The sequence below is a fragment of the Canis aureus genome, chromosome 13 (genome assembly GCF_053574225.1).
Source record: "Canis aureus isolate CA01 chromosome 13, VMU_Caureus_v.1.0, whole genome shotgun sequence".
Taxonomy (NCBI): domain Eukaryota; kingdom Metazoa; phylum Chordata; class Mammalia; order Carnivora; family Canidae; genus Canis; species Canis aureus.
The window spans coordinates 65,241,961-65,269,241 of NC_135623.1; the positions used below are offsets into that span (position 1 = coordinate 65,241,961).

The 27,281-nt window shown below is 33.5% G+C and overlaps 1 protein-coding gene across 4 annotated transcripts in view; it reads right to left on the minus strand.

Moving 5' to 3' along the window:
* Window positions 1-27,281, minus strand: part of FSTL5 (follistatin like 5) — a 682,404-nt gene that overhangs the window by 555,897 nt on the left and 99,226 nt on the right. For 2 of the 4 annotated variants that reach the window (XM_077846542.1, XM_077846540.1), the window contains exon 3: window positions 3,063-3,093. In XM_077846542.1, the coding sequence (XP_077702668.1) occupies window positions 3,063-3,093 (31 nt within the window). Of the gene's footprint in view, window positions 1-3,062; window positions 3,097-27,281 lie in introns of all 4 variants that reach the window. The other 2 variants (XM_077846541.1, XM_077846539.1) reach the window with 1 other exon arrangement.

The window sequence follows — 27,281 nt, forward strand, 5'->3', positions numbered from 1 at the left end:
CATAATCATATGCAAACTTTCCACAATGATATTATCCTTCTGAATGTAATAAGTATTGTAAATTATTTTTGGAAAATTAAAAACTTGACTAAGCTGACAGAATTTTTAAGCTCTCTGTAAAACAAGTATCATTTAAGTTTTTTGTCAAAAACTGTTACTGTTTTATCACTGAGAACTCTGCAGAGATGTTCTTAAATATAAATGAATAAACAAATCACACATTAAAACACTGCCCTGAGAAATACTGGTAGAGGATAACTGACTTGTGCTCCTTATATTAGAACTATTCTTTAAAGGAAATTATTTCCTAATAATGTTTATCAAATTCTTAATGGATTTTAAGCATATAATATACTCTATTCTAACATATTTGTAATAATACTGAAAAGCAGTGTGAAATATGGCTTTTTGAATAGTTGATCATTCTTCCAAACCTGTTAGGACTGTCTTTATTTTTCTGCTATAATTGTCAATGTAACTTTAATAAAGGATATCGTAAACAACTGTAAACTTCAAGATTGTGTACTAACTACAGATGAGGCTCTAATTTATTTAATAAAAGGCAATCTAAATGTGAAAGTCAATTGATAATACGATGGTATACTATGGGACCAAAATTCATTTTGTCAGATGAATTTCATATATATATGTGTGTATAAATATATATATATATATACATATAAAACTTTACACATATATATATGTAATTTTAGAATATATAAAAATCGGATTCTATGGCAGTTCAAAATAATATGAGAATAAAAAATTGTGTGAGTATTAAATAATCAGAGATAAAACAGCAAGTTTCCAAACATTTCAATATATACTTCCATGTACACAGAGGAAAAGACTGATCGATTTTCACTGGACTGCTTTGTGCATTAATGTGATTTTAGGTAACTGGTATAATAAGGATGGGATTGTAGTCATAAGCAGGAATAGGTACAGAATGCGGAAAATTAGAAGGTTAAAGACTTCCTCTGCATACATTTCTGATTATGTAATAAACATGTTCTGACAAATAAGATCACCAATTAGGAAGTCCAGAGAATTATTAGTTAAGAATTGATTACTAACGTCAAGTGAGGGCATAAGACATATTTCAATAATTAGCTACCAAAATAAGTACGATATTTACTTTTCAAAATTTTTCTCATCTACCAGTGGGTTAGCTATTGCTTTTATTCAAATCTTTTTTTCTTAATATTGACATTTAAAGACATTTTTAATGGCCATTTATAATTTTCAGTAAAACAACATTTCAAGATGAATCCCATAAATAGTCAAGAAAAATACGGAGTCCTAAGTAGAGTTAGGCAACAGGTCCTGACAAAACTGTATGTCCCTGATTTACGTACAACTCAGTAGCCTAGAAGCCATAATGTGAGAGTTCTGAAACAAGTGTCAGCCAATAACAGTGAAAGAAGTGACAAGCATCATCTTGAAATTTTATTACATTATAAAAGAAAACATGTTCCGAGGCAGTAGTTGAAAAAACATAATTTCTACTACTTCAGATGATAGGATTTATATATCCCAAGACAATAAAGCATCAAGAAGAAAGCTATGCTAAACTTATTTCAACTATAACAGAATTATAAATATGATTTAAGATTAACCTGAAACACTGGGACCCTTCATGAGAAGATGTGTACTCAGTATGCTTAAAATGTATATATCATTTAAATGCACATCATACAGCACATCTTGGAATACAAATTCCCCTTTGCAACACAAAAGTATGAAACTTTGAGTTAATATGAGTGCTTTGAGGATAAATAAGTGTAATAATTTCACATATAAAATAACAAGACATACTTCAGTTTGCTGAAAAAGAACACAAATAGTTTGGGAAATCGCTGGAAGGGCAGTCCTAAATAATTCATTTGAATAACATATACCTACCAAAATAAAAAAAAAAGAAAATGTCTTTTCACATTCTTCAGTAATACAGACACACACAGATGACCAAACATGGAAAACATATTGGGTAATTGAATTTGTTGCAGAGAAATGTGAAGAGAAGATTATATTTGGGTTTGTTAATTAGTAAGCAAGACTGATATTGTCAATTTAGAGACCCTCAGAAGACTACCCGCCCTTTCATCATTTCAAAAGTACATGTAAACTTAGTAACTTCTCCACATTTTTTTGTTTGTTTTTGGTTTTAGTTTTGGTTTTGTAGGACTCTAAAAAAAATTAAAGTAAAAATAAATCTATATTTCTATGCAAAAAAGGATGGAAGGGAACAGGAAAATCATCCCTCATTCCATAGTCAGGCTCGTGACTATGTACTGTTGGAGAGGGATAGGTGGATGAGGATGTCTAGTTTGCAGAATAAGAAGTGCTAGGATGTGAAGGGAGAGGCCAGAAGGATTAATCCAGGAAAAATCTGTTAAATTCATTATTATGATCAACAGGAAAACAAGTTAATGGAAATCTTTTGCTGCAGGATTATAATCTACCTAGTGTAATTTATTATCTCAACAATAAACATCAAACATAAGAATGTCATTATGGGGAAAAGAGTTTCCCTATGTCTGACTAGAGTTGACTATACCATACTAAAAGCTACACCAAATTTTAACATATAAATATTGTTTTGATTTTTCATAGAAATAAAAGGAGACAGCAGTGACTCAATACTTGGTTTCCTATGAGACATATTTTTTAAAGTTCATCTAGTCTTCTGGCCTTAACCACCAACCTTTTCCTAAGGACTCTCAAATTTATATCTCTGGCCAACAACTCTCACCATAGATGTAACAGAACACCAACTCTTTGGAAAATGCCTGGTGGAGGAATGCCACAAGAACAATTCAGAAAATTATGTCTTAAGTTTCCAACAACACTATATGAAGAAAGGAGACCTCAATGGAGGATCCCCAGTGATCTTGTAGAATTCCCAAAGGGCTCACAGTGGCTTTAAAACCACATTGAAAATTTCAAATTCTTACTGTTTTTCTCATTTTTAGATATATTTTCAAAGCCAAATCAATTTTTTCTTCTCCTATACTTATAGGAATTTATGAAGCTATGATCTTAAAACAGTCATTTCTTACCTTTGATTCTTGAACTGTCTTGACTCTTTTCCTGCTGGAATTAAAATAGAAATAGGTCAAATACTGTGAGTATGTGATCAACGGCCTGATATAACAGATCATGGTAACTAAAGACTTGTCAAGATATTTTGTTGTACGTATACCCTGGAGTCATTGTAAACAAATCTCACCTTAAAAAATACTTATGCAATCTTTTATTGGAGTAGTTATCATTCTTACTGTACATATATTTCTTAAGAAACTAATACATTATAATAATATGGTTTCATAAATAAATAAATGGTAATGAATAATAAATAATCATGCCACTCAAATGCTTTAGGCCACTTCATTTCATTTCAACAGATAATGAGTGATGTCTTCAGAATTTATTTTCAACGTCTCTGCATTAATCACAAATTGTTGGTGAGGAAAAAAAGTTTAAGGACAAACAGTGGACAATTCACTAAAAAAAACACAAAAGACATTTCAACTGTCTTTCCTTCAATTTAACTTAGAATTGGTCCCTGCCTCACTTCTCTAAGGCTAAAGTTGACAACAATGCTATTATTTATTCAAATGCTGCTTCAGTCAGATCTGTCTTTCAATTTGACATACTCCTTATTAGTTACCAGGCAACCCCAAAAGAATTAGCTTGCTTTCAAGTTTTTAAGTAGAAATTGTGCCCTCTATACCTTCTCAATTAATATTCAAGCACAGTTTACACTGTGTAAAAGTTTCAGGGCCTCACACTAAAAATAATTTTGAAACACATTTCTAATTAAAACATGACACGTATATATAAATAAAATTTCAGAATTATATGAATCCCAAAAAATTTTGGTAAAATTTATGAAAATAGTTAAAATAAGAACTTATTTTGCTGCAAGGGTTAATTCCAGAGTCATATTTGAGGATACAAATGCATTTTGACAAATATATATTTATGTAACATGCTTCTTCAATGTTTGATTCTATTCGACTTTTAATACTTTGTGTGTTATTTCTCTTGTCCTAATTGACCCAGCCTTTTAGATCCTGTATTGTCCTTTGTTAATTAATTTACCTTTTCCAGTTCTGATTTATTTTTAATTTAGAGTATCTGTTGTTCATTAAAACTAAAATTTTAAAATGAATTTGATTTAAAAATATATTATTCTTTCATAATTAGGATAAACAAGCTTAAGTTTTCCAAAGACATATTTGTTAATGAAAAGAATCTGTTTCTGTCCTCTCTCCTCTTCTTTCATCATTCACTCATTCATTCATTCATTCATTCATTTAGTCATTATTCTTTAAATAAATATGTACAGATTGTTTTTATGTGCCAGACACTGCTCCAAGTGACAAGGTTACAAAGGATGAACAAAACAGTAATGAAACAAAATAAAACAAACAAAACAAAATAATAAAATATATCCTCAAAGTAACATAATGCATAAATGTCAGTAAATTCTATTTAGAAAAAAGATATACCAGAGAAGGTAGTTTACAGTAAGTGACTGCAATCTTACATGGGTCCACAATGATAAAATGAAGTTTTCATGTTTCAGGTTTTTAATCAAAATTTTAGCTAGTTAACATATAGTATAGTATTAGGTTCAGGAGTGGAATTTAGTGATTCATCATGTATATATAACATCCAGTGTTTATCACAAGAGTACTCCTTAATACTCATCACCCAGGGTGCCTGAGGGGCTCGGTTGAGCGTCCGCCTTCAGCTCAGGTCATGATCCCAGGGTCTGGAGACTGAGTACCATGTTGGGCTCCCTGTAGGGTGTCTGCTTCTTCCTTTGCCTATGTCTCTGCTTCTCTCTGTGTGTCTTTCATGAATAAATAAATAAAATATTTAAAAAGAAATACCCATCATCAATTTAGCCTATTCCCCTACCCACTGTCCCTCCAGCAACCCTCAGTTTTTTCCCTATAGTTGAGAGAGGGTTTCTGCCCCTCTTATGGTTTGCCTCTTTGTCCCTTTTTTTCTTTTCCCTATTTCATCTGTTATTACCATATCTTAAATTCCTATATGAGTGAAATCACATAGTATTTCTCTTTCTCTGACTTATTTGCTTAGCATAATACACTCTAGCTCCAGCCATGTCATTGCAAATGGCAACAGCCACTCTGGAAAACAAAATGAAGGTTCCTCAAAAAGTTAAAAATAGAACTACCCTATGACCCAGCAGCTGCACAACTAGGTATTTACTCAAAGGATACAAAAATACTGATTCAAAGGGGTACTTGCACCGCAATGTTTATAGTAGCATTACCAAAATAGCCAAATTATGGAAAGAGCCCAAATGTCCATCAACTGATAAAATGACTTTGGAACAAAATTTTAAATGAGATGAGAGGATATTCGGGGCATTTACCTGGGGAAAACAGATTCTAGAAGAGAAAAACAATCACACATTTCCTAAGGTACCAAAGTTCTTGGCATTGTCAAAACTGCCAAGGAGACCACTGTGAGTAGACTAGACTGAGTAAGGGGAGTTTGGTAGGGAATGCAAAAAGGGAGCTAGATTAGCATCTGGGGCACTTGTTAGATCTTTGGCTCTGATACTAAAGCAGCTGAGGAAACACTGAAAGTCTCTTCTCAGAGGAGTAACATTATCTGAACTGCATTAGGTAGAATCAGTCTGGCTATTTAGAATAGGTTAAAAGGGGCAAGGAAAAAATTAGAGGGACCAGTGGAAGGGGTATTGCAGTAATCCAGGTGGGAAGTGATCATGCATGGAACAGTGTGGTAGCAGTGCTGTTGGAATATCAGGACTGTCAAGATTTCCTGATAGAATAAACTCTGTATCCTGAGAAACAGAATAGATGAGGATGGTTTCGAGGATCTGAGTCACTAGAAGGGTAAAGATGCCTCTAAGATGAGAAAGCCAGAAAAGAAGCACTTTTATCCCTTCTCCACTTGATTTCTAATACTGTCTCACTCTGTGAATTTTTCTCTTGATGTCTGGCCACCCCTTTCCCATCTGCTTTACTGATTCCTCCTCATCTCCTCAATTTTCCTAGACATTGAACCCTTATCTTTCTTCCATATCCTCGCTCCTTTGGTGATCTTACCTAGTCTTCTGGCTGTGACCACTAACCTTTTCTAAGGACTCCCAAATTTATATCTCTTAGCCAACAACTCTCGCCATGGAACTTCAGCCTCATGTATTTAACTGTATTTTTGAATCTCTACTTGGATATATAGTAACAGCCTACATATCACATCCAAAATTGAACTTCTGATCTTTCCTTCCTTCTTCGGCTATCTCATCTTCTTCATCTTTCCCATCTCTTCATCCTTCTAGTTGCTCAGACACTTAAAGTAATCCTTGTCTACTATGTCTTTTAAGAGATAAAGAGCCTGAATTTTTCATGGGTTTGATGTTTGAACATGCTGACTTTGATTTTACTTTAAATATCACTCTAAGGATGCAAAGTAGGCAGATGGTTAAAATGTCTGGAACTCATGGGAGATGTTTCAACAAGACGTATAAATTTAGAAATCACCACCCTGTGTATAAATCATCAGTACTGTATCTGGAGAACATATAGTAGAGTTGAATGATCTAGAACTAAGTATCTGAAACAGTATAAGAAAAATATTAAGTGAATTAGGCAAAAAAAGAGAATAGAAGGATGGACAAATTATAGGAGAAAAAACAAAAGAGCATGGAATCATGGAATCCCAGGGAATATATTATGTAGGGGAAAATTTTCAATAATGTGGAATTCTTCTGACAGATCAAGTACCATTATGTCTAAGGCAATGCTCATCAGAAAAAAGTGGCATAGAAGTGCCTGGGTGGCTCAGCTGGTTAAGTGTCTGACTCTTGATTTCAGCTCAGGTCATGATCTGAAGGTGGTGAGCTCAAGCCCCACCTTAGGCACTACACTGGATGTGGAGCCTGCTTAAGATTCTCTCTCTTGGGACACCTGGGTGGCTCAGCAGTTGAGCATCTGCCTTTGGCTCAGGTCGTGATCCCAGGTTCCAGGACGAGTCCTGAATCAGGCTCCCTGTGAGGAGCCTGCTTCTCTGCCTGTGTCTCTGCCTCTCTCTCTGTCTCTCATGAACAAATAAGTAGATATTAAAAAATATATATATTTTCTCTCTCCCTCTGCACTTCTTCTCCAACCCCCACTCACTCACTTGTTCTCTCTCTCTTAAAAAAAAAAGTGGCATAGATGGCATCATTGATTTCAAAGAAAACACATTTTTTTGTGTGGTGTTATGTGTTTAGAAGTAAAACTGAAGGAAGGAGAGGGAAATTGAATAGTGTATGAAGTAGTAAAAACGGAATGAGAGAAACATGTATAGGAAAGAAAGGCCTGGGGTGATGTGCGGCTGGAGACTAAGTGAAATTCATAAAGGTATCATGTTTGGTTTTTGTTCTCCTCTTTGTTTCATCTTTATTTTATATTATTTAAATCAGAATTGAAAATGTGTAAATGATAGGAGATACACAGTAGAAATGGAGAAGATTATGATAAAAGGGAAAGATAATATGATGGATTTTATAAGGTTATTGAATGTGACACAGAACATAAGTGGAGACATTTAGATTGAAGGAGAACCTGTTCTCCAATATAACAGGTGGGCACAGAGAAGTGGGGTCATAGATGCAAGAGGTTCATAGGTTTGATTTAATTAATTTTGAAAGTTTAGTCTGTGAGGATTTATTTTCTTTATCTATTAGAAGGAAAGTCAGCTGAGTGGTGAAGTAGGTTGATTTGTCAGAAATTTGAGGAGATTTTAAATGCACTGCTTTTTGTGACAGTTGATGAGTAAGACAGCTTGGTATTGTCAAAAATCTTAATTGGGATTTGCCATCATAAGTTTGTATGATACCGATATTAGCCTTATTTTAATTTTTGTCAAATAGGCTTAACACTCACTGATATTATATTTCATTGTACTTTTTTTCTTAAAACCTAATTATCTATTTATATAATTATATATAATCAAATTACCAATGAAAATAGCCTTAAATATTCTACAAACTAAAAATATCCAAGAAGCATGTATTTCAAGAAAAAATAGAAGTTGATTTAACGGACTAAGAATAACAAATCTGTAACATAAGAAAAAAGTAAGGGTAAACTACTTCATTCACTGCAAAACTTGTATTAGAACCATGTCAGTAGATATTTATTAAATATTATTTAGGAATTTCAAAGTCAAAATTGTTTCAACTTGCCTATATGGCTAAAATGTTGCATTATTCACCTGGATATATACTTTCCACAATTTTACTTTATAAACTATTACCTCATGTTTTAACTGTTGATTATTTTTAATGGGGAAATGTTAGGGAGAAAATTATGATTTTTAATTATATGAGAATTTCTAAGAGGTCAGAAAGATTTGTTATCCTGTCTTCATGATACATTTGAATAACATTCTTACATTAAGAAAAATTAGATCTTGTCTACGATGGTAAAATGTCAATTCCTCGGTATAACTCAATTTTAACATTCTTTCAAAAGATTTTCTGATAAATTGATCTTGTCTTAAAATAATAAATATATTTTGGCTACCTATCAAAATTAAATAATAGCAAACCATTTGTGTTTTATTTTGTACTATACGATTTCTTGGAAGAATACCAAAGTGCTATACTAATGAACTAAGTAGATTTCATGAAATCCAGCTCAATAGTAGAAATGAGTAAATAGACCCTTGCAGACACTATGATAAAGATTGGCAAAGACAATCTGGGCAGTAGGGTGGATTCAGAAGGAACAATTGATTGTATAATATGTCTTAAATATAAAAAATAGCATAATAAATAGAATTTAGCTGAGCTAGTGTAAAATTAAGCCACGTTGGGGTAGACAGTAATTTCTAAAATGAGATGAGGTAGTCCTAAAGCCCCTAGGCAGACAAGAAAATAGCTAAATAACACTAATGCATAGGTTGCTAGTCCCACTAAACAGCACAATGCTATCACTCTAGAAGATATTATTAAGAATGTTTCTTATCTTGCATTTGCATTTTAGCATAGCATTTCATATCTCATGATGATTCTAACATAAAAATTGATGTCTCTTCATCAAGCACTAAAACTAAAGGTCTGTCCATGGTATCTTCAAACATGGTTTACTTGGTTCCTTCCTTTTTACTAAGAAGTCCAAGGTCTCTGGAAAGAGAAGAAACCATCTAAATACTAAGTGAATAATTTCCATTATAACAGCATTAAGTTATGAACATTAGACGGTGAACTGTCCTCTCATTCTATACTATAAAAGTTAAATCACTTAAACAAAAGACATGAACCTCATACAAGTAATACCCATGGATACTCTTTTATTTTAAAAATGCATATGCATATCACTAGATTAATGAGACTAATTATATACCTTTTCAGTCATCCCATAGGCTTCCCTTCACATAGGATATAAGAATGAAGCAAGTGCAAGTACAATGAATTGGTCCCTAAGAGGTAAAACAATTCTCTCTCTACTTTGAGAGAATATACTTAGTCTTTCTTTTGAATACACATAAAAATAATGTCTACACTACATGAATGATGTAGGGAACATCTATAAAATGCATCATCTTTCCCCCTCCAGTATGGGAGTGATAAAGAAAAGATTTCTAGGTTGCCATTGTTTTCCCTCAGCCCCATGTGACTTGGTTTGCATTCGACCCTTAAAAAGGCATTTGGTAAGGCCATGCTCCCTGATAACTAACATATTAGGAAGGTATTTTCAACTTAAGGGTTCCCCCTTAAGCATATCATTTCCTTTGGTTGAATGGGTGACACATTCTGAGGGACTATAGATTTTCTTTAAAGTCATGGGAGGAAAAAAAAGATGTTTTTATTTATTTGTTTTTCATTGCCTAAAGTGTAAAATAAAGCACACTCAAACCGTGTTTAGGTTGATCATGTATTGAGAAAACAAACAAAACAAATCTTCTGTCATGGAATTTAAGAAAAGTCAAATGTACAGAATAATTTTACTGGCATATTTAATCAAGTCCATAATGAATCTTAAAATGTAAACATTAACAGAAGAGACAAATAAGTCTGTTGCATCCAAAAGTGATGTGTCCTGAGTAATCTTGCTCAGAATCCATATGATCCATACTTGTTACTGAAGTAAAAAGATGTCATTCACCAAAGCTGAATCATATATATATATATATATATATATATATATAGTGTATCATACAACACACATAAAATTTGATTAGAAATATTTGCTGCAGGGCAGCCCGGGTGGCTCAGCGGTTTCATGCCACCTTCAGCCCAGGATCGAGTCCCATGTCGGGCTCCCTGTATGGAGCCTGCTTCTCCCTCTGCCTGTGTCTTTTGCCTCTTTCTCTCTCTCTCTGTGTCTCTCGTGAATAAATAAATAATCTTTTAAAAAAACATGTAGAACATTTCTTTTAAAAAAAGAAATATTTGCTACAAGTTCTGTTGTATTTGTATTTATTTGCATTGTGTTTACATATATTTATATACAATGCATATCTATATAGTACTGCTATAGAAGCTGAGGTAAGCACACATAATTTTAACCTCAAGAATAAAGATCAATAGATTGTAACAGTGAAAACAGTCAATGGATGGAAAGAAAGGATGTATAAATAAAAATTTTGGTGGCAAAAAGGTAAAGACTATTAATCTTAAAAGGCTACCTAGCTTAAATTTCTTTTCAGGGTTCTTCCCTTCTCTTTGGTGTAATTATTGTTTACCAGACAAATACCATGAAACAAAAGTGAAATGTTGATTTTCAGGAAAATACTCATGTTCAATATTTATATTTATTTATTTCCATCCATGTGCTATGTGGTTAAAATGCGAAAATTAAAGTTTTTTATATTAGAGCTATTAATAGTACTCCTTAATATTAAGTAATATTAAATCAATGGAAGCTGATAATAGGAGACTTTCAGCAGAGCCACTCCACCACAATCTTGTACCAAATCTCCTCTATTCTGAAGCATGCATACCCATGAACACATGAGCTGCCTCCCTGAGGCATTCAGTGCGTGTGTGTGCGTGCATATACACACACGTACTTTCTCAAAAACATATATCTTCTGGTAGGGTAATTCAATTATAAAATGCCTGGAAAATAAACAGTTGCAAATAAAATGCAGTCTATCAAGCCTCCTAAATCATGGAGATACAGACACTTTTTCGGTAAACTCTCATGGTGAATTTTCAGTCTTACTGACTTTAACAAATTTTCTGATCTTTTATTTAAAATACTTCCCTTGGAATTTCAACCATGTTCTTGATCCAATATCACCTCAACAAGCCTCAACTCTCACCATTCTAAAACATAACCCCCGTTATTAGTTGTTTTTCTTACTTCTTATTCTTTTCACACAGAAGTTGTTACTTCCTGGAAAAATATGTACTTATTTGTTCATTTTATGTTCCCTTTACTGAAATTAGCAAAAGGGACTTTGCGGTCTTAACTGGTATATCCACAGCGTCTAGAAGAATACCTGCAAGAGAGTGCACTATACCTAATAGAGTCTCTGAACATTAGAATTTAACAGCCTTGTGGAGGGACAGGCATATATTCATAAAAATATGTGAAATAAAATGTGATATTCAATAGTGGAATTATGTATAAAATCTAAAGAGCACAGTCAGGGGAACAATACATTATTTCTTAGACAGGTGAAAGGAAGCTTTGAAAATGTCAAGAACTGTGAAATATATCGAGAGCAAATGAGGTGGTAAGAATAAGTAGTTGATTTCTACAGCAAAAGGAAGAAGATCCTATCAGAAGACATAGCTTGAACGAAGTCAGGCATCTATGACAGTGTATGGAAGACAGGAAATAGTGTGTCATGCTAAATGCACAATGGGATGATAAAGTTATTTCAGTCGGCCAACCAGTAGGTTTCATCTTTTCATGAAGAAGTAAGCAATTCTCTTATGTTTTAAGAACTATTACATATATTCATAATATATGGCATATGTACAATTTTATTAAAAATATATGCTATAAGTTATGTAATGAGTAGATTGATACAGATAGATATATAGATATTCAAAACATAACCTGTAAAAGCTATATATTGTTAATCTAGAGCTGCTTCTCATTTGGTTTAATATGTTGGTGTGAGGTCATTAATTCCAATGTCCAAATTATAGTTGTTTCTCATTGTAGATTCATATTATATTTGATATGTTTATATGATTTTAAAGAAGAAAAGATAAAAAGAACTTGTTATTGGATTGATGAAATATCTTCAGTATTACTTTGAATTCTTAAGTCCATATGCAAAGTAACAAGAGACATGCACCGTACTTAAAAAAAAAATCCAACTAGAATGGAATTTACTTACAAATCAAATCCATGTTTAACAATATTTGTATTATGCTTTTGTTACATATATATTATAATTTTAAATATTAAATATGTTAAGTGTTAAATAGAAATTTATTTGTATTAACGTTTAAAATAGGGATCTCTGGGTGGCGCAGTGGTTTGGCACCTGCCTTTGGCCCAGGGCGCGATCCCGGAGACCTGGGATCTAATCCCACATCGGGCTCCCGGTGCATGGAGCCTGCTTCTCCCTCTGCCTGTGTCTCTGCCTCTCTCTCTCTCTCTCTTTCTGTGACTATCATAAATAAATAAAAATTAAAAAAAATAAAAAAATAAAAAAATAAAATAAAATAAAATCAATCATTATTATAGAAAATATATAATTACATTCATGACTTTAATGTAAACATCAGAATATTTTTTGTCTGATTTTTTTAACAATAGTATGTGTATTTAAGTTAAATGGACAAGACATATGCATAAACTATCACTAGAATACAATCAGTAAGAATTGTCACAATGTGTCAGAAAAGACATCTTTGGTTCATATATTCATGAAAGGCATAAAAGAACTGGATCTTAAAAGATGAGTAGAATTTAACTAGGTGAAGGAATTGTGTACGGGCATTTAGGGTGGAAAAAAATAGCCTGCAGAGAAGAGGTATCAGGTAGTAAAATATGTTAGAAAATAATGCAGACTCACAAGAATAATAGATAATTAAAATAATCAAAATAGAGAGTGCTCACTAAAAACTGCATACATGATGCATAAATAATATGAGTACTCCTCTCTGTATAAAGAATAAAATTACTTTTTATTTTACAATGCATAAGATTTAAGGATTTAAAAAATGCTAGGAGAAAAAAAATGTTCTTTCACCTAACCTACAGTCTTAAGATAAAAGTGATAATTCTGGGGCACCTGGGTGGCTCAGTCAGTTAAGCATCTGCCTTCAGCTCAGGTCATGATCTTGGGGTCCTAGAATCAAGCCCCACATCTGACTCCCTGCTCAGTAAGTAGTCGGCTTCTCCCTCTCCCTCTGCCATTACACCTGCTTGTGCTCTGTCTCTCTCTTTCTCTTAAATAAATAAATAAAACCTTTAAAAAAAAATGATGACTCTGTAGTCCCTTCCTACAGCATCATTGTTTTACACTATTAGAATTTGAATTGAAATATGGGGAAAATCTAAAATTAATTTATGTTGCTGGGCTACTTTTCTGAAGCCATAAATTTGAAATGGAAAGAACATAAATTAAGAAAATAAATAGCTTTTGATAATTTTAATTATGTATTGTAGGCAATATTTCATTGTGAAGGATATCCAGCATAAATATTGAAATGTTTAAAAGATAGATTTATTTAATTTTAAATATTGATTATTTTTTTCTAAAAAGAAAATATTGTTAAATATATTTTTCAAATTGATAATATACATTCTCACTGGCTTTATCCACTTATCTTATTAACTTGTGAAGAAATTCAAAGTATAATTATAATGTATTGATCTCATGACCATGTTACCACTTTAATAAAGTGTTCACATACTAACTCACTCCTGGAATACAGGTTTGTCTTGAATATACATGGCCAGCACCATGCTACGAGATAGGAATGAAGTATAGATAACATCAATTTCTGATCTCAGAAGTTCACGTTTTATCTATTAATTATAAAACAATGACAGAGAATTTATAGGATGATGTAGAAACAAGGATGGGAGGAGCAACTGTCTATGCTGAGTCTGGGACAAAAGGAGGATTCACAGTGAAAATTGTTGCTTGAGCTAAGAATTAAAGAGTACTAAACTAATTTGTTGTTGGAAAGAACATTAAGCTGTGCAAAGGCACAGAATTGTAAAATATTTAATCCTTTGGGAGAAACAGTGAATAGGTAAGCATAGCTCAACTACATACTTCTTTAAACATGAGGATTATATAAAAATATATTCAAGAAACTTCTCTCATTTCCAGAAGAAAATTTATGCCCACTTAAGTGTTATAGCTAAAGCTATTTGGTAAAGAACCATATAAATTAAATAAACATGTCAATTATTATAACAGTTTTCACAGTGTGTTTTTGGAGTGTGAAAAATAATGATGATTTTCCTAACACAAATCACTAATTAAAGAATTTGGAATAAATAGAAATATAAATCACTAATTAATTAATGATTTTGACATGGAAATTAGTGAAGTTGTATTATTTAAAATGCACACATTTGCATTAGAATTCATTCCATTTTCTGTTTATCCCTCAATAGATTCAAATTTATAACTTATTAAGTCTCTAAATGGATCCTAAGTTATTATTGTTATAAGAATATAATGATTTGATTTTTAAATTTTCAACAATCTGGAGTATAGTTTGCTTTTTCTGGTAATAAAAATTTCCTGAGACTACCAATAATTAACATTTATTACTGAAAATATATTTTGTACAAAAAATTACATCTTGCTATGTAGAAAATATGAAGATTTATAACAAAATATCCCAAAGTATAAGATTCTTTAGTCACAGGTGACCAAGGGACTCAATAGGGAAGATAAGCACAACAGAGGTCAATAGATGGCCTCTAAGCATAAATGCAACCATTACTATCCCAATGAATGGAAAGATTGGTTGCAAGTGTCTATGAAGAGTAGATGAAGGCTTGGGGAATAAAGATAGAGAAAGGAGGGAGAGGACTCTAGAGAGGAGAGTGCATTCTGAGGGGAAGCAAGTAAGGGTGGAGATTAAAACACGTATCTTACTATATGCCGAGAAATAGTTTAAGTTCTTTACATATATTATCTCACTGAGGTGACCAAAAGTCATGGTCAAGCTCCCCCTTGTATTTTCAACCTAAGGTTTTTGTTGTTTTTTTTTTTAAGATTTTATTTATTTATTCATGAGAGACAGAGAGAGAGAGGCAGAGACACAGGCAGAGGGAGAAGCAGGTTCCCTGTGGGGAGCCCAATGGGACTCCCTGAGCCAAAGGCTACTACTACTAACTACTGAGCCATCCAGGCATCCCTCAACCTAAGGTTTCATGGAGATCTCTATAGTGTGATAACTATAGTACATACAGCAGCATTTTCAAGCAAATGTGATTACATTAGAACAGAGCCAAACACACACACACACACACACACACACACACACCATGGAATGATTATCAAGATCAAAATCTGTATAAATCTGTATAGATAGTTTTTATTATTTTTTTATTGAACTTGTCATTTTGTTCATGCATCATTTTCCTGACTTCACTGGATTGTGTATCTGTTTCCCTTGAATCTCACTGAGCTTCCTTAAAATAATCATTTTGTATTCATTTTCGAGTGTCTCATAAATCTCCATTGGGTGGTGTCTTTTTTTTATCTGCTTTTTCTTTGTTTGTTTGCTTTTTCATGTATCTTTCGGCTTGGTGTTGTTTCTGCATATTTGAGGGAACAGTCAACTCTTCCTGACTGTTCAGACTGGCTTCAATGAGGAAAGATTTTCACCGGAAGGTGGTTATGAAGGTGTTGGCTGAGTGGTATGTAGCATTTTTGGATCCTGGGAAGGCAAATTAGTGTAGTCTCCACGAAACTCCATCAGCTTAGGCCAGTGTTAATGACAATCATGAAGGGTCTTCTTTGACCAAGACTTTGGAGGTTCTGTGGGTGGCAGTGGCAGGTAGGGTTACGGTAGTTCTCAGAGGTGACAGCTGCAGGAGTCTTCCAATTCTCCTTTCTTGCCTGTTGGAGGATGTTCTGACCAAGGACATTGAGACCAGGTCCCGCCCCCTGAAAAGGAGTGGTCCCAGCGGGGTCCTGGGACCAGGCACATACAGAACTACCTCAGTGCCTGGATCCTAAGGCACAGATGAACTTGTTGCAGTGGTGGTGTTGGTTTCTGAGGTACAGGAGTGTGCAGGAGTCTTGGTCTCTGGTACTCACTGTGGTGACACAGATCACAGGGTGCTGAGAGGAGCTGTGGCAGTGGCACAGGCCCTGGGTGGCAGCTTGGGTCAGGGGAGTGAGGGGCAGTGTACAGCAGCAGCATGCTCTGGGGATGGGGGGTCAACATTCTGACTCCAGCCCTGGTGGGCCAGTTGCAGAACAGCAGCAGCAGCTCAGGCACAGTGATAACAAGTAAAAGTTGCAATTTAGAACCCCAGAGATAAGGCACAGAGCTGCATGGGCACAACCTGGTGATGGTGAGTAGTCAAAGCCACAACATAGGGCCTGGGGTGGTAAAGAACACAGGTACGGTGGGACAGAGTTACAATTTAGAACCATGGTGGTGAGTCACAGAGCTGCAGCAGTACAGTCATGGTGATGGTCGGTCAAAGCCTGAGCTTGGCATCTAGAAGGCAGAACGAAGAGAAATAGAAGTACTTCCCCAGTAATAGTGAATCAAAGCCTTGACTGAGAATCCTGGAGGTGGGGTGCAGAGCAGCAGCAGCTCTGGTCCCATAGATGGGAAGGCACTGTGGTGTTCCAGTCTTGGATAGCAGGGCACAGCACTGAGTGGGGCCCCGGGAACAGGTCTCACTGCAGAGACAGTTCCTGCACCAGAGAGAAAATGCAGACAGGGACTCTGGGCAGCTCCATCAGTTGGGTTCAGTGTCGGTGAAGACTGTGGGAGTCTTCAGTAGCAAAGGCTGCAAATAACCATGGCATTGAGGCTCTCTGGGGTTTTCCTGCTCTGCTTTTCCACATGGGATAAAATCCTTCCGGGGATCTCTCTTAATGTTGAGCTGCTCTGGACTAGCAATTTTGTGATGGATGCAAAATGCTTCCTATACTTATCTTTGTGGTCATTCTCAGTTTTTGAACTCCACAGGGTTTCTGCTGTTCCTTCATTATAGTCCAGAGCTTTCCCAGAGCTATTGTCATCAGTTTGTGGTTGTTTATTTACTATTTTTATTGTGTTTGTGCACGAGAATAGCACTGGGACTTCCTAGCCTTCCACCTTGCTGACATCATCTTCTATTTACAACTGTTGATGTGAAAACCTCTTCTATCAAAACTTACAATCTACTTTAAGGACTAAAACATATACAATATACAGAAAAAAAAATCTCTGAATAGTTTATATGGGTGATAATTAATAGCATATTGCAAAAGAAGATACATTTTGGGTGGTGCATAATTCATCCGATTCCCTCACTGTTGTATTATTTTCCCCCCTTTTAGGAAAATGTATACTTCAATGTATATGTACATTTTGCAATACACACATACAAACACACACACAAACACACACATTCAATCTGACAACTAAAACATTTTTTAATTTATTTATTAGCATATAATGTTCTTCCCACAGCTCTTATGGGTTTCAAGTCACCAAGAAGTTAAAGTTATCAAGAAAATGAAGACAAAAATGTAAAGAAAAAGACAATAATAATGAGTAATGCAAGTACTGGGGCTATTGAGTTATGCTAATATTATAAACTAAAATATTCCAAAAAAGCAAGCCTCTGAGTTATAGGGTACAAAAAAAGTGATAAACTATTGGGAAGATCAAAGATTGTCATCACTGGTGTAGATGGCTTATGAGAAGCGGCTGGAGATCAAATTAAGAGAAACTTTTGAGGGTGCCTGGTTGGTCAGTTGGTTAAATGTCTGCTATTGGCTAAGGTCATGATCCAGGGTCCTGGGATTGAGCCCTCTATCAGGCTTCCTGCTCAGCGGGGAGTCTGCTTCTCCTTCTGCCCCTCTCTCTGCTCATGCTCTCTTCTCTCCTCTCACATGTTCTCCCTCTCTCTCAAATAAATAAATAAAATCTTTACAAAGGGAGAGACAGAAATTGTGGAGAACTGCTCTCACCTCTACATCTACCCAACCCCAAATGACTCTAAATTCCCTTTCCAAATCCAAATGTAATAGCAATAATAATTATTATAAATGGTTTGAATTCACATTTTAAAACTCTGATGGGTCAAAAAACTAGATCTAGCAATATGTTATCCTCAAGAAGCACTTAAAAGTACAAAAGCATATATGTACAAATATATTTATATACATATAATTCCAAATATATATATATATATATACAAATATACATATACATAAGTACGAAAGAGAAGATATTTGATGCAGTATGCCATACTAAAATCTAAGATGAAATGCATGTAATAAATATAGCAAATATAAGAGCATAAGGGAAAATATATAGTCTTAATAGGAACCATAAAATGAGAGGATATAACCATCATCAATGTATATTTACCTAATAACAGACTTAACACTAAATTAATTATATAAAATGTGTGTGTGTGTATATATATATGCATAGTTACACACACATACATACACACACATAGATAGATCAAGTGGTGTTGCATTTTTTAACAATCTCCCAGAAACTGAAAATTGAAGCAAAGAATAATCTGTATTATGAGTTCTATGGAGAATCAGCTTGAGCAAATATATGGATAAAGAACCGTACACTCAATTAACAAAAATAACATTATTTTAAAGCACATATGTAATATTTACAAAAACTGAAACATATTAAGTTGTAAAGGAAGTTTCATAGAAACCAACGGGACAGAGGGAAGGGTTCAGGATGGCAACCTAAGATGACTCTGAACTTACTTCCTTGCACTGACCCCAAAAATTTACTCTTACATATGGAGTAATTTCCCCCTGAAAACAGCTGAGAACTAGATTAACAGCACCTCCTCAACAAAAGACAAAAGACAAATCGAGAAGAGTAGGAGAAGCAAGGACCTCATTCTGGGACTCCCTCCTAGATGAGGTGACCCCACAATCAGGAGGGATCCAAAAGAATATGGACCTCTTCCTTGAGAAGTAAAGGGATTGTGCCTCACATCAGGCATCTTGATCCTAAAGGAGACGGACAGAAATACAAACCCCCAAAATGTCTTGTTTTCAAAATCAACAGAGATTAAGACCAGGAGAATCAAAGAACTATAGAGAATAAAGATCCCACTTTTTTTAAAGATTTTATTCTTTTTTTAAGATTTTTATTTATTTATTCATGAGAGACAGAGAGAGAGAGAAAGAGAGAAAGAGAGAGAGAGGCAGAGACACAGGCAGAGGGAGAAGCAGGCTCCATGCAGGGAGCCCAATGTGGGACTCGATCCCCGGTCTCCAGGATCATGACCTGGGCTGAAGGTAGCACTAAACTGCAGAGCCACCCAGGCTGCCAACGACTTATTAATTTTAAAGTGGCTGCTGGAGAGGCAGGAAACTGCAGGAAACTTTTCTGGGGATGGAAGCATTGGTAGATACCACTTTTGCAATCTCATGCTAACTTGCTGGTGATAGAGTCACAACCATCATTTTTTGGTGACTTCCCTCTAGCCTGCTAGTACATAGAAACTAGGATCTGCCCACCCCATTTCACACCCATCCTGTGCACCACATAAACCACAACAGAGCAGGATAAGTACCTGAATACTGCCCAACTTACACAGAGACAGATACAATCAGCATGAATGAGTGTCCTGAGACTTGTCTTCCTTGCTCAGCAGCTTGGACACAAACTGATAAGGAGTTCAAAGTGATGGTCTTTATGATCTCAGGAGAAAAATGAATGAACACAGAGAATACTACAAAGAGACAGAAAATATTAAGAAGTACCAAACAAATTCAACTGAACTGAAAAATGCACTAGAGGAATTTAACAATAAAATGGATGAAACAGAAGCATGACTCAGTAAGCAGTAAGACAGAGCAATGGAAAACACCCAGACAGAGCAGCAAAATTTAAAAAGAATTAAAAGAAATAAGGAAATATTTAGGGACCTCTGGGACAACATCAAGCAGAGTAACATTTACATTATGGGGTCCCAGAAGAAGAGAAGGAGAAAAAGTCAGAAAAAAATATTTGAAGAAGTAATGGCTGAAAACTCCTCTAATTTAGGGAAGGAAATTGCCAGTTCTAGGAAGACAGGAGAGTTATAAATAAGATGAACCCAAAGAGAAAAATCAGGAGACATTGTATTTTAAATGGTAAAATTTAAGAACAATAAAAAGAATCTTATAAGTTGTAAGAGAAAAGCAATATATTGTGTACAAAGGAAACCCTCTAAGGCTATCAGCAGATTTTTGAGCATAAATTTTGTAAGTTGAAAGGGAGTCATATGATGTCTTCAAAGTGCTGAAATAAAAAAATATATATATATATGCCATCAAAAAGTATACCCAGAAAGGTTATCACTCAGAATTGAAGAAGTGGTTAAGAATTTTCCAAATAAGCAAAAGCTAAAGGAGTTCATTATCATTAAACTGGTTTTACAAGAAATATTGAAGGGACCACTCTAAGCTAAAAAAGAAAAAGTACTAGTTAATTAAGAAAATGTATGAAATTAAAAAACTCATGAGAAAAGGTAAATAAATAACAATGACAGTAGATAAACCACTTACAGAGCAAGAATAAAGAGTAAAAGACAAAAGTTGCAAAATTAATTAAAAATGCAGTGATTAGTTAAGAGAGTGATGCTTGGGTGGCTCAGTTTGTTAAGTTTCTGCTTTTGGCTCAGGTAATGATCTCAGAGGAGCATCCTGAAATCAACCCTGAGTTGGGCTCCCTGCTCAGTGGGGAGTCTGCTTCTCCCTCTCTCTCTGTCCCTTCTCGCTGCTTGCACTCTCTCACTCTCTCCCTCTCTCAAATAAATAAAATATTTTAAAAATGCAGTAATTAGTTAAGGGATATATAAAATAAAAAGATGTAACATGTCATCAAAAATATAAAATGGGAGGTAAAAATATAAAGCTTTGGAATGGGTTCAAAATTAACTCACTACCAACTTAAAAGAGACTGTTATATACATAAGATATTATATGTATACCTCATGGTAACCACACACACAAAAACTTCTAGTAAATACCCAAAAGAAAAAGAGAAAGGATTCTAAACATTTCTCTGAAGGAAACAATCAAACTACAAGGGAAGAGAGAAAGAAAAGAAAGGAACAGAGAGGAACTACAAAAACAGCCAAAAAACAAAATGACAAAAGTACATACCTATCAAGAATTACTTTAAATGTAAATCGACTAAATTCTCCAATCAAAAGACATATAGGGTGGCAAATGAAAAATAAAACAAACAAACAAACAAAAAACAAAACCCAAGGCACATCTCTATACTTCTTACAGGAGATTAACTTCAAAAGTGAGGACATACACAGTCTGAAAGTGATGGGCTAGAAAATTTATTCCACACAAATGGAAACAAAAAGAAAGCCGGTGCATTTATATTCATATAAGAAAAAATCGACTTTAAAACAAAACTGTGGGCAGCCTTGGTGGTGCAGTGGTTTAGTGCCGCCTACAGCTCAGGGTGTGATCCTGGAGGCCCAGGATGAAATCCCATGTCAGGCTCCCTGCATGGAGCCTGCTTCTCCCTCTGCCTGTATCTCTGCCTCTCTCTCTCTCTCTGAATAAATAAATAAATAAATAAATAAATCTTTAAAAATAAATAAATGAAAATAAATAAATAAATAAAACAAAACTGTAATAAAATAAAAAGAATTACCTAATAATAAGTACCTAATGATAAAGTGATAAAGTCAATCCAGTAGGAAGGGGTAAATGACAGCAATATAATAATAATAATAATAATAATAATAATAAGGTACTTTAACCTTCAATTTACATCAATAGATTGTTTGACAGCAAATCAGTAAAGAAACATTAGTTTTAAATGATCCATTAGACCAGATAGACTTAATTGATATACACAGAACATTCCAACCAAAATAGAAGAATACATATCTTCTTCAAATGCACAAGGAACATTCTCCAGGAGAGATCACATGCTAAGCTATAAAACAAGTCTCAATAAATTTAAAAAGTCTGAAATCATGTCAAGTATCTTTTCCAACCACAAGAGTATGAAAATAAAAATCAATTATAAAAATAAAACTGGAAAAAAAACACTAATACATGGAAACCAAAAAAATATGCTATTAAACAATGGATCAATAAATAAATCAAGGAGAAAATTTTAAAATACTTTAAATAAATCAAATTGAAAATACAATAGTCTAAAATCTTTGGGACACAGCAAAAGCAGTTCTAAGAGGGAGTTCTATACAAGAAAATCTCAAACAAGCATTCTAACTTTACATTTAAAGGAACTACTTAAAGGAGAAAAAATGAAGCCCAAAGATATTAGAAAAAGGAAAACAATACAGATCCCAGTCGATAAATATGAACTACAGACCAAAAAAACAACAGAAAAGATCAGTGAAACTAAGAACTGATTCTTTCAAAAGAGAACCAAAATCAACAGATGTTTAAACAGATTCATCAAGAAAAAAAGAGAAATTCCAAATGAATAAAATCAGAAGTGAAAGAGAAGAAATTACAACCAATAAAAGAGAAATACAAAGAATTACACAAGAATAGTATAACAATTATATGCCAACAAATAATCTAGAATAAATGGATAAATTCTTAGAAACCTGTAATCTTCCAAGACTGAATCATGAAGAAATTGAAAATATAAATTATTTACAATGAAACTGAATCAGAAAAAAAAAAAAAAAAAAAAGCTTTCAACAAATATCCAGGTCCAGATGACTTCACAGGTGAGTGTACCAAACACTTAATACCTCTATCCTCCTTAAACTATTCAAAAAAATTGAAGAAGGAGTACTTCCAACTCATTTTATGAAGCCAAAATACCATGATATACAAACAGATGATATTACAATAAAATAAAATTATGGGCCAACATCTCTGATGAAAAAATATGCAAAAACCCTCAAAAAAATTAGAAAATATAATTCAACTATATACTAAAAGGATCATACACCTTGTCCAAGACCCAAGTAGAACTCATTCCAGGAATGCAAGGTTTGTTTAACATCCACATATCAACAACGTGATACACCACATTAGCAAAAGGAAGGATAAAAATCATACGATCATCTCAATATATGCAGAGAAAGCATTTGACAAAATTCAACCTCCATTTTTGAATAAACTCTCAGTGAAGTTGATAATGAGGAAACCTATCTCAACATAATAAAGGCCAAATAGAAAAAGCCCACAGCTAACATCATAGTTATTGAAAAGCTAAAAGTTTTTAGCTCAAAGATCAAGAACAAGACAAGGAATCCCACTCTTGTCACTTTTATTCAACATATTTTGGAATTTCCAGCCATGGCAATCAGGCAGGAGAAAGAAGTAAAAGTCATCCAAATTTTAAGAAAGAAGTGAAAGTTTCATTATTTGCACATCACATGATGCTATATAAAGAAAACCCAAAGACTCTACCAAAAAACTACAAGAATTAGTAAATAAATTCAGTTAAATTCAATTAATAAATAAATTGCCGAATATGAAACAATATAAAGCAATCTGTTGCATGTCTATACACTAATGAACTATCAGAAAGGGGAATTAAGAAAACAATTCTACTTACAATTGCATCAAAAATAACAAAATGCCTAGGAATAATTTTAAGCAAGGAGGTTAAAGACTTGTACACCGAAAACTATGAGACATTGATGAAAGTAATTGATGACAACAAAAATAAATGGAAAGATATACTGTACTCATGAATTGCAAGTATTAATATAATACAAGTGTCTACTACATGAGAAATAAAGCAGTCTTGAGAAAGATGAACAAAGCTGGAGGTATCATGCTCCCTGATTTCAAACTATACTACATAGCTACTATAATAATCAAAACGGAATGATATTAGCACAAAAACAACACATAGATCAACAGAACAGAATAGAGACTCAAGAAATAAACTGCTTTTATGGTCAATTAATTTATGACAAAGGAGTCAAGAGAATACAATGGAGAAAGACAGTCTCTTTAATAAATGGTGTTGAGAAACCTAGATAGCTAAAAGCAAAAGAATGAAGCTGGATCACTTTCTTAAACATATAATAAAATAAATACAAAATGGATTAAAGAGTTGTAATACTTGGAGCCTTAAAACTCTCAGAAGAAAACATAGGCAATAAGCTTTTTGACCAGTTTTAACAATATTTTTTTGGATATCCCTTCTCAGTCCAGTAAAAATAAACTACTGGGACTATATCAAACTAAAAGCTTTTTTTTTTTTTTTAAACTAAAGGCTTTTGTACAGCAAATGAAACCATCAACCAAATGAAAGCAACTTATTAAATGGGAGAAGATACTTGAAAATGATATATTTAATAGGGAGTTGATATCCAAAATATATAAAGAACTCACACAAATCAATAACAACAACAGACAAATAACATGATTAAAAAATGGGTTATGTATCTAAATAGTCATTTTTCCAAAGAAGACATACATATGTCCAACAGACATGTGAAAAGAGGCTCAACACACTAATCATCAGAGATATGAAAATCAAACTATAATGAGATATCACATCACACTTGTCAGAATGGCTTTCTAAAAAAGATAAGAAATAACAAATGTTAGTAAGGATGTGGAGAAAAGGGAAGACTGGTGTTCTGCTGATGGGAATATTAAACTGTTGCAGCCACTACAGAAAGCAGTATGGAAATTCCTCAAAAAAATAAAAATAGAACTACCATATAATTCAGTAATTATACTTCTGAGTATTTATCCAAAGAAAACAAAGATATTAATTCAAAAAGATATGTGTGCCCAAATGTTCACTGCAGCATTATTTATAATAGCCAAGATATGGAAGCAACCTAAGCATCTGTCAATAGATGAGTGGATAAAGAAGATGTTATATACATACACACAGTGGAATAGTACTCAGCCATAAAAGAATGAACTCTTTCCATTTGCAGCAACAACGGCCTAGAGGATCTTATGCTAAACGAAATAAGTTAGAGAAAGATAAATAATGTATGATTTCACTTATATGTGGAATCTAAAAACAAAAGTTCTGTTGTTCTAAAAACAAAACAATAATTAAAAAAAAAAAAAAAAACAGATTCATAGATGCAGAGAACAAACTGGTGGTTGCCAGAAGGGAGAGAGGGATGGGCAAAATAGGTAAAATGATTAAAAGGTAGAAACTTCCAGTTATAGAAGAAATGTCATAGAAGTGTAATTAATTACAGCATAGATAATATACTTAATAATGTAGTAACTTTGTATAGTGACAGTAGAACTATCAAGTTGATCATTTCATAATATATAAAAATATTAAATCTCTACGTTGTACACCTGAAACTAATATTGTATGTTAATAATAGATTCAATAGCAAAGATGATAAAAATAGTATAAAACAGGAAAATTATACATATAATTTATCAGATAATATTTGGCAATAGTAAAATAATATAACAAAGTGGCCAAAATTAGTACCCATAGCTAGAATATAAATATTAGATTACCAAGTAATCCTCTGATTAACAAGAAAACCATACAGTAATTCTGAAATATTTAGACGGAAGCAAGAGAAAGCACTGCATGACAGAAGTCATGGAGCTCTGGAAAATAATATTTGTGGGAAATTTACAGCTTTAATTATCAGGAAACAGGAAAGGTTATAAAATACAAACTATGAATTCAACTCCAGAGGTTAAAAGATAGTAACAACATAAACAGAAAAAAAAAAACAAAAACAAAAAAATAGACATCAAGGGAACAGAGATAAAAATAAATGAAGAGTAGAAATATAATTTCTTTTTTTTAAAGATTTATTTATTTATTCATGAGAGACACAAAGAGAGAGGCAGAGACATAGGCGGAGGGAGAAGCAGGCTCCATGCAGCGAGCCCGATGTGGGATCAATCCCAGATCCCGGAATCATGGCCTGAGCTGAAGGCAGACGCTCAACCACTGAGCCACCCAGACGTCCCTAGAAATATAGTTTCAATTAATATTTTCTTTTTAAGATTAATAAGATTTCCTGACAAACTTTTCCCAAGACTGAATTAAAAATAAAAAGTAGAATGTTAGACTAAACAAAATGTGGTATGTAAAAAATTGGAAATACAGACAGCAGTGATTTAATGTAAAAGGCAAACACAGTATTCTAATAATCTTAGATGTAAATGATACAATTCTGAAAAAAATAAAAATCAAAAATGGCACAAGAAGAATAAGAAAACTTACATAGGTAAGTAAAATTTAAAAACAAAACCAAAAATGCCTGAAATGGCCATGAAAAATCTCTTTCCAAATACCCAGACTCCAAAATCTTTGTAGATAAATTCTACTAGACATTCAGGAAATAAATGTTTTGTATATCAGGAAATTTTTCTTTAAAATAATCTAAAATTATAAAAGATACACTGCCGTTTCTGTAAGACTAGAGCAATCAAATAGGAATAATCCCCTGCAAACCATATATGATCAAAGCTTAGAAATTCTCATAAGTTCCATAAGGAGTAGGAGTGGGGAGGATGACTGTCACAACATTGTTTGTGTAAGATATTAGTGGCAATTGATGTGGTAATCACTAGAAAAATTGCTTTGTAAATAACAGAGACTCAACAATTAGAAGCAATAAATAACAAGGGAAATTAAAAAAAAACAAAGTATTGAGTGAAAAAATTAACGCAGTGAGAAAAAATTAATGCTATTTATGTGAATTCAAAGCACAAAAGCACAAGAAAATACATCTTTATAGGAATATATGCCAAAAAATCAGTCATCAAATGAATAAAATGGCTGACAATAAGAGAAAGAGTTAAGTAGAGAATGGGAATAAAAAGGAATAGAGAAAAGGACAGAATGTTGGATGATGATAGATACATACACACATACATGTCTAAGTAGATAAAGATAAAACAGATGATTCATTTCACAAGATGATGATAACAGGCACTTAAAGAATGTGCCTCAATTGTCTTGTATGGAATTCAAATAGGAATGTTACATACATATAAATTTTTGTCTAAATAATTTCTTTGGCATACAAGAGGAAGGGCAGCTTCCAAATTCATTCTTGAGACCAGTATCACCCTGTTACCAAAATCAGGTAAAGATACCACCAAAAAGGGAACCACAGACCAGTATCTCTCATGAATATAGATACAAAAATCCTCAACAAAATATT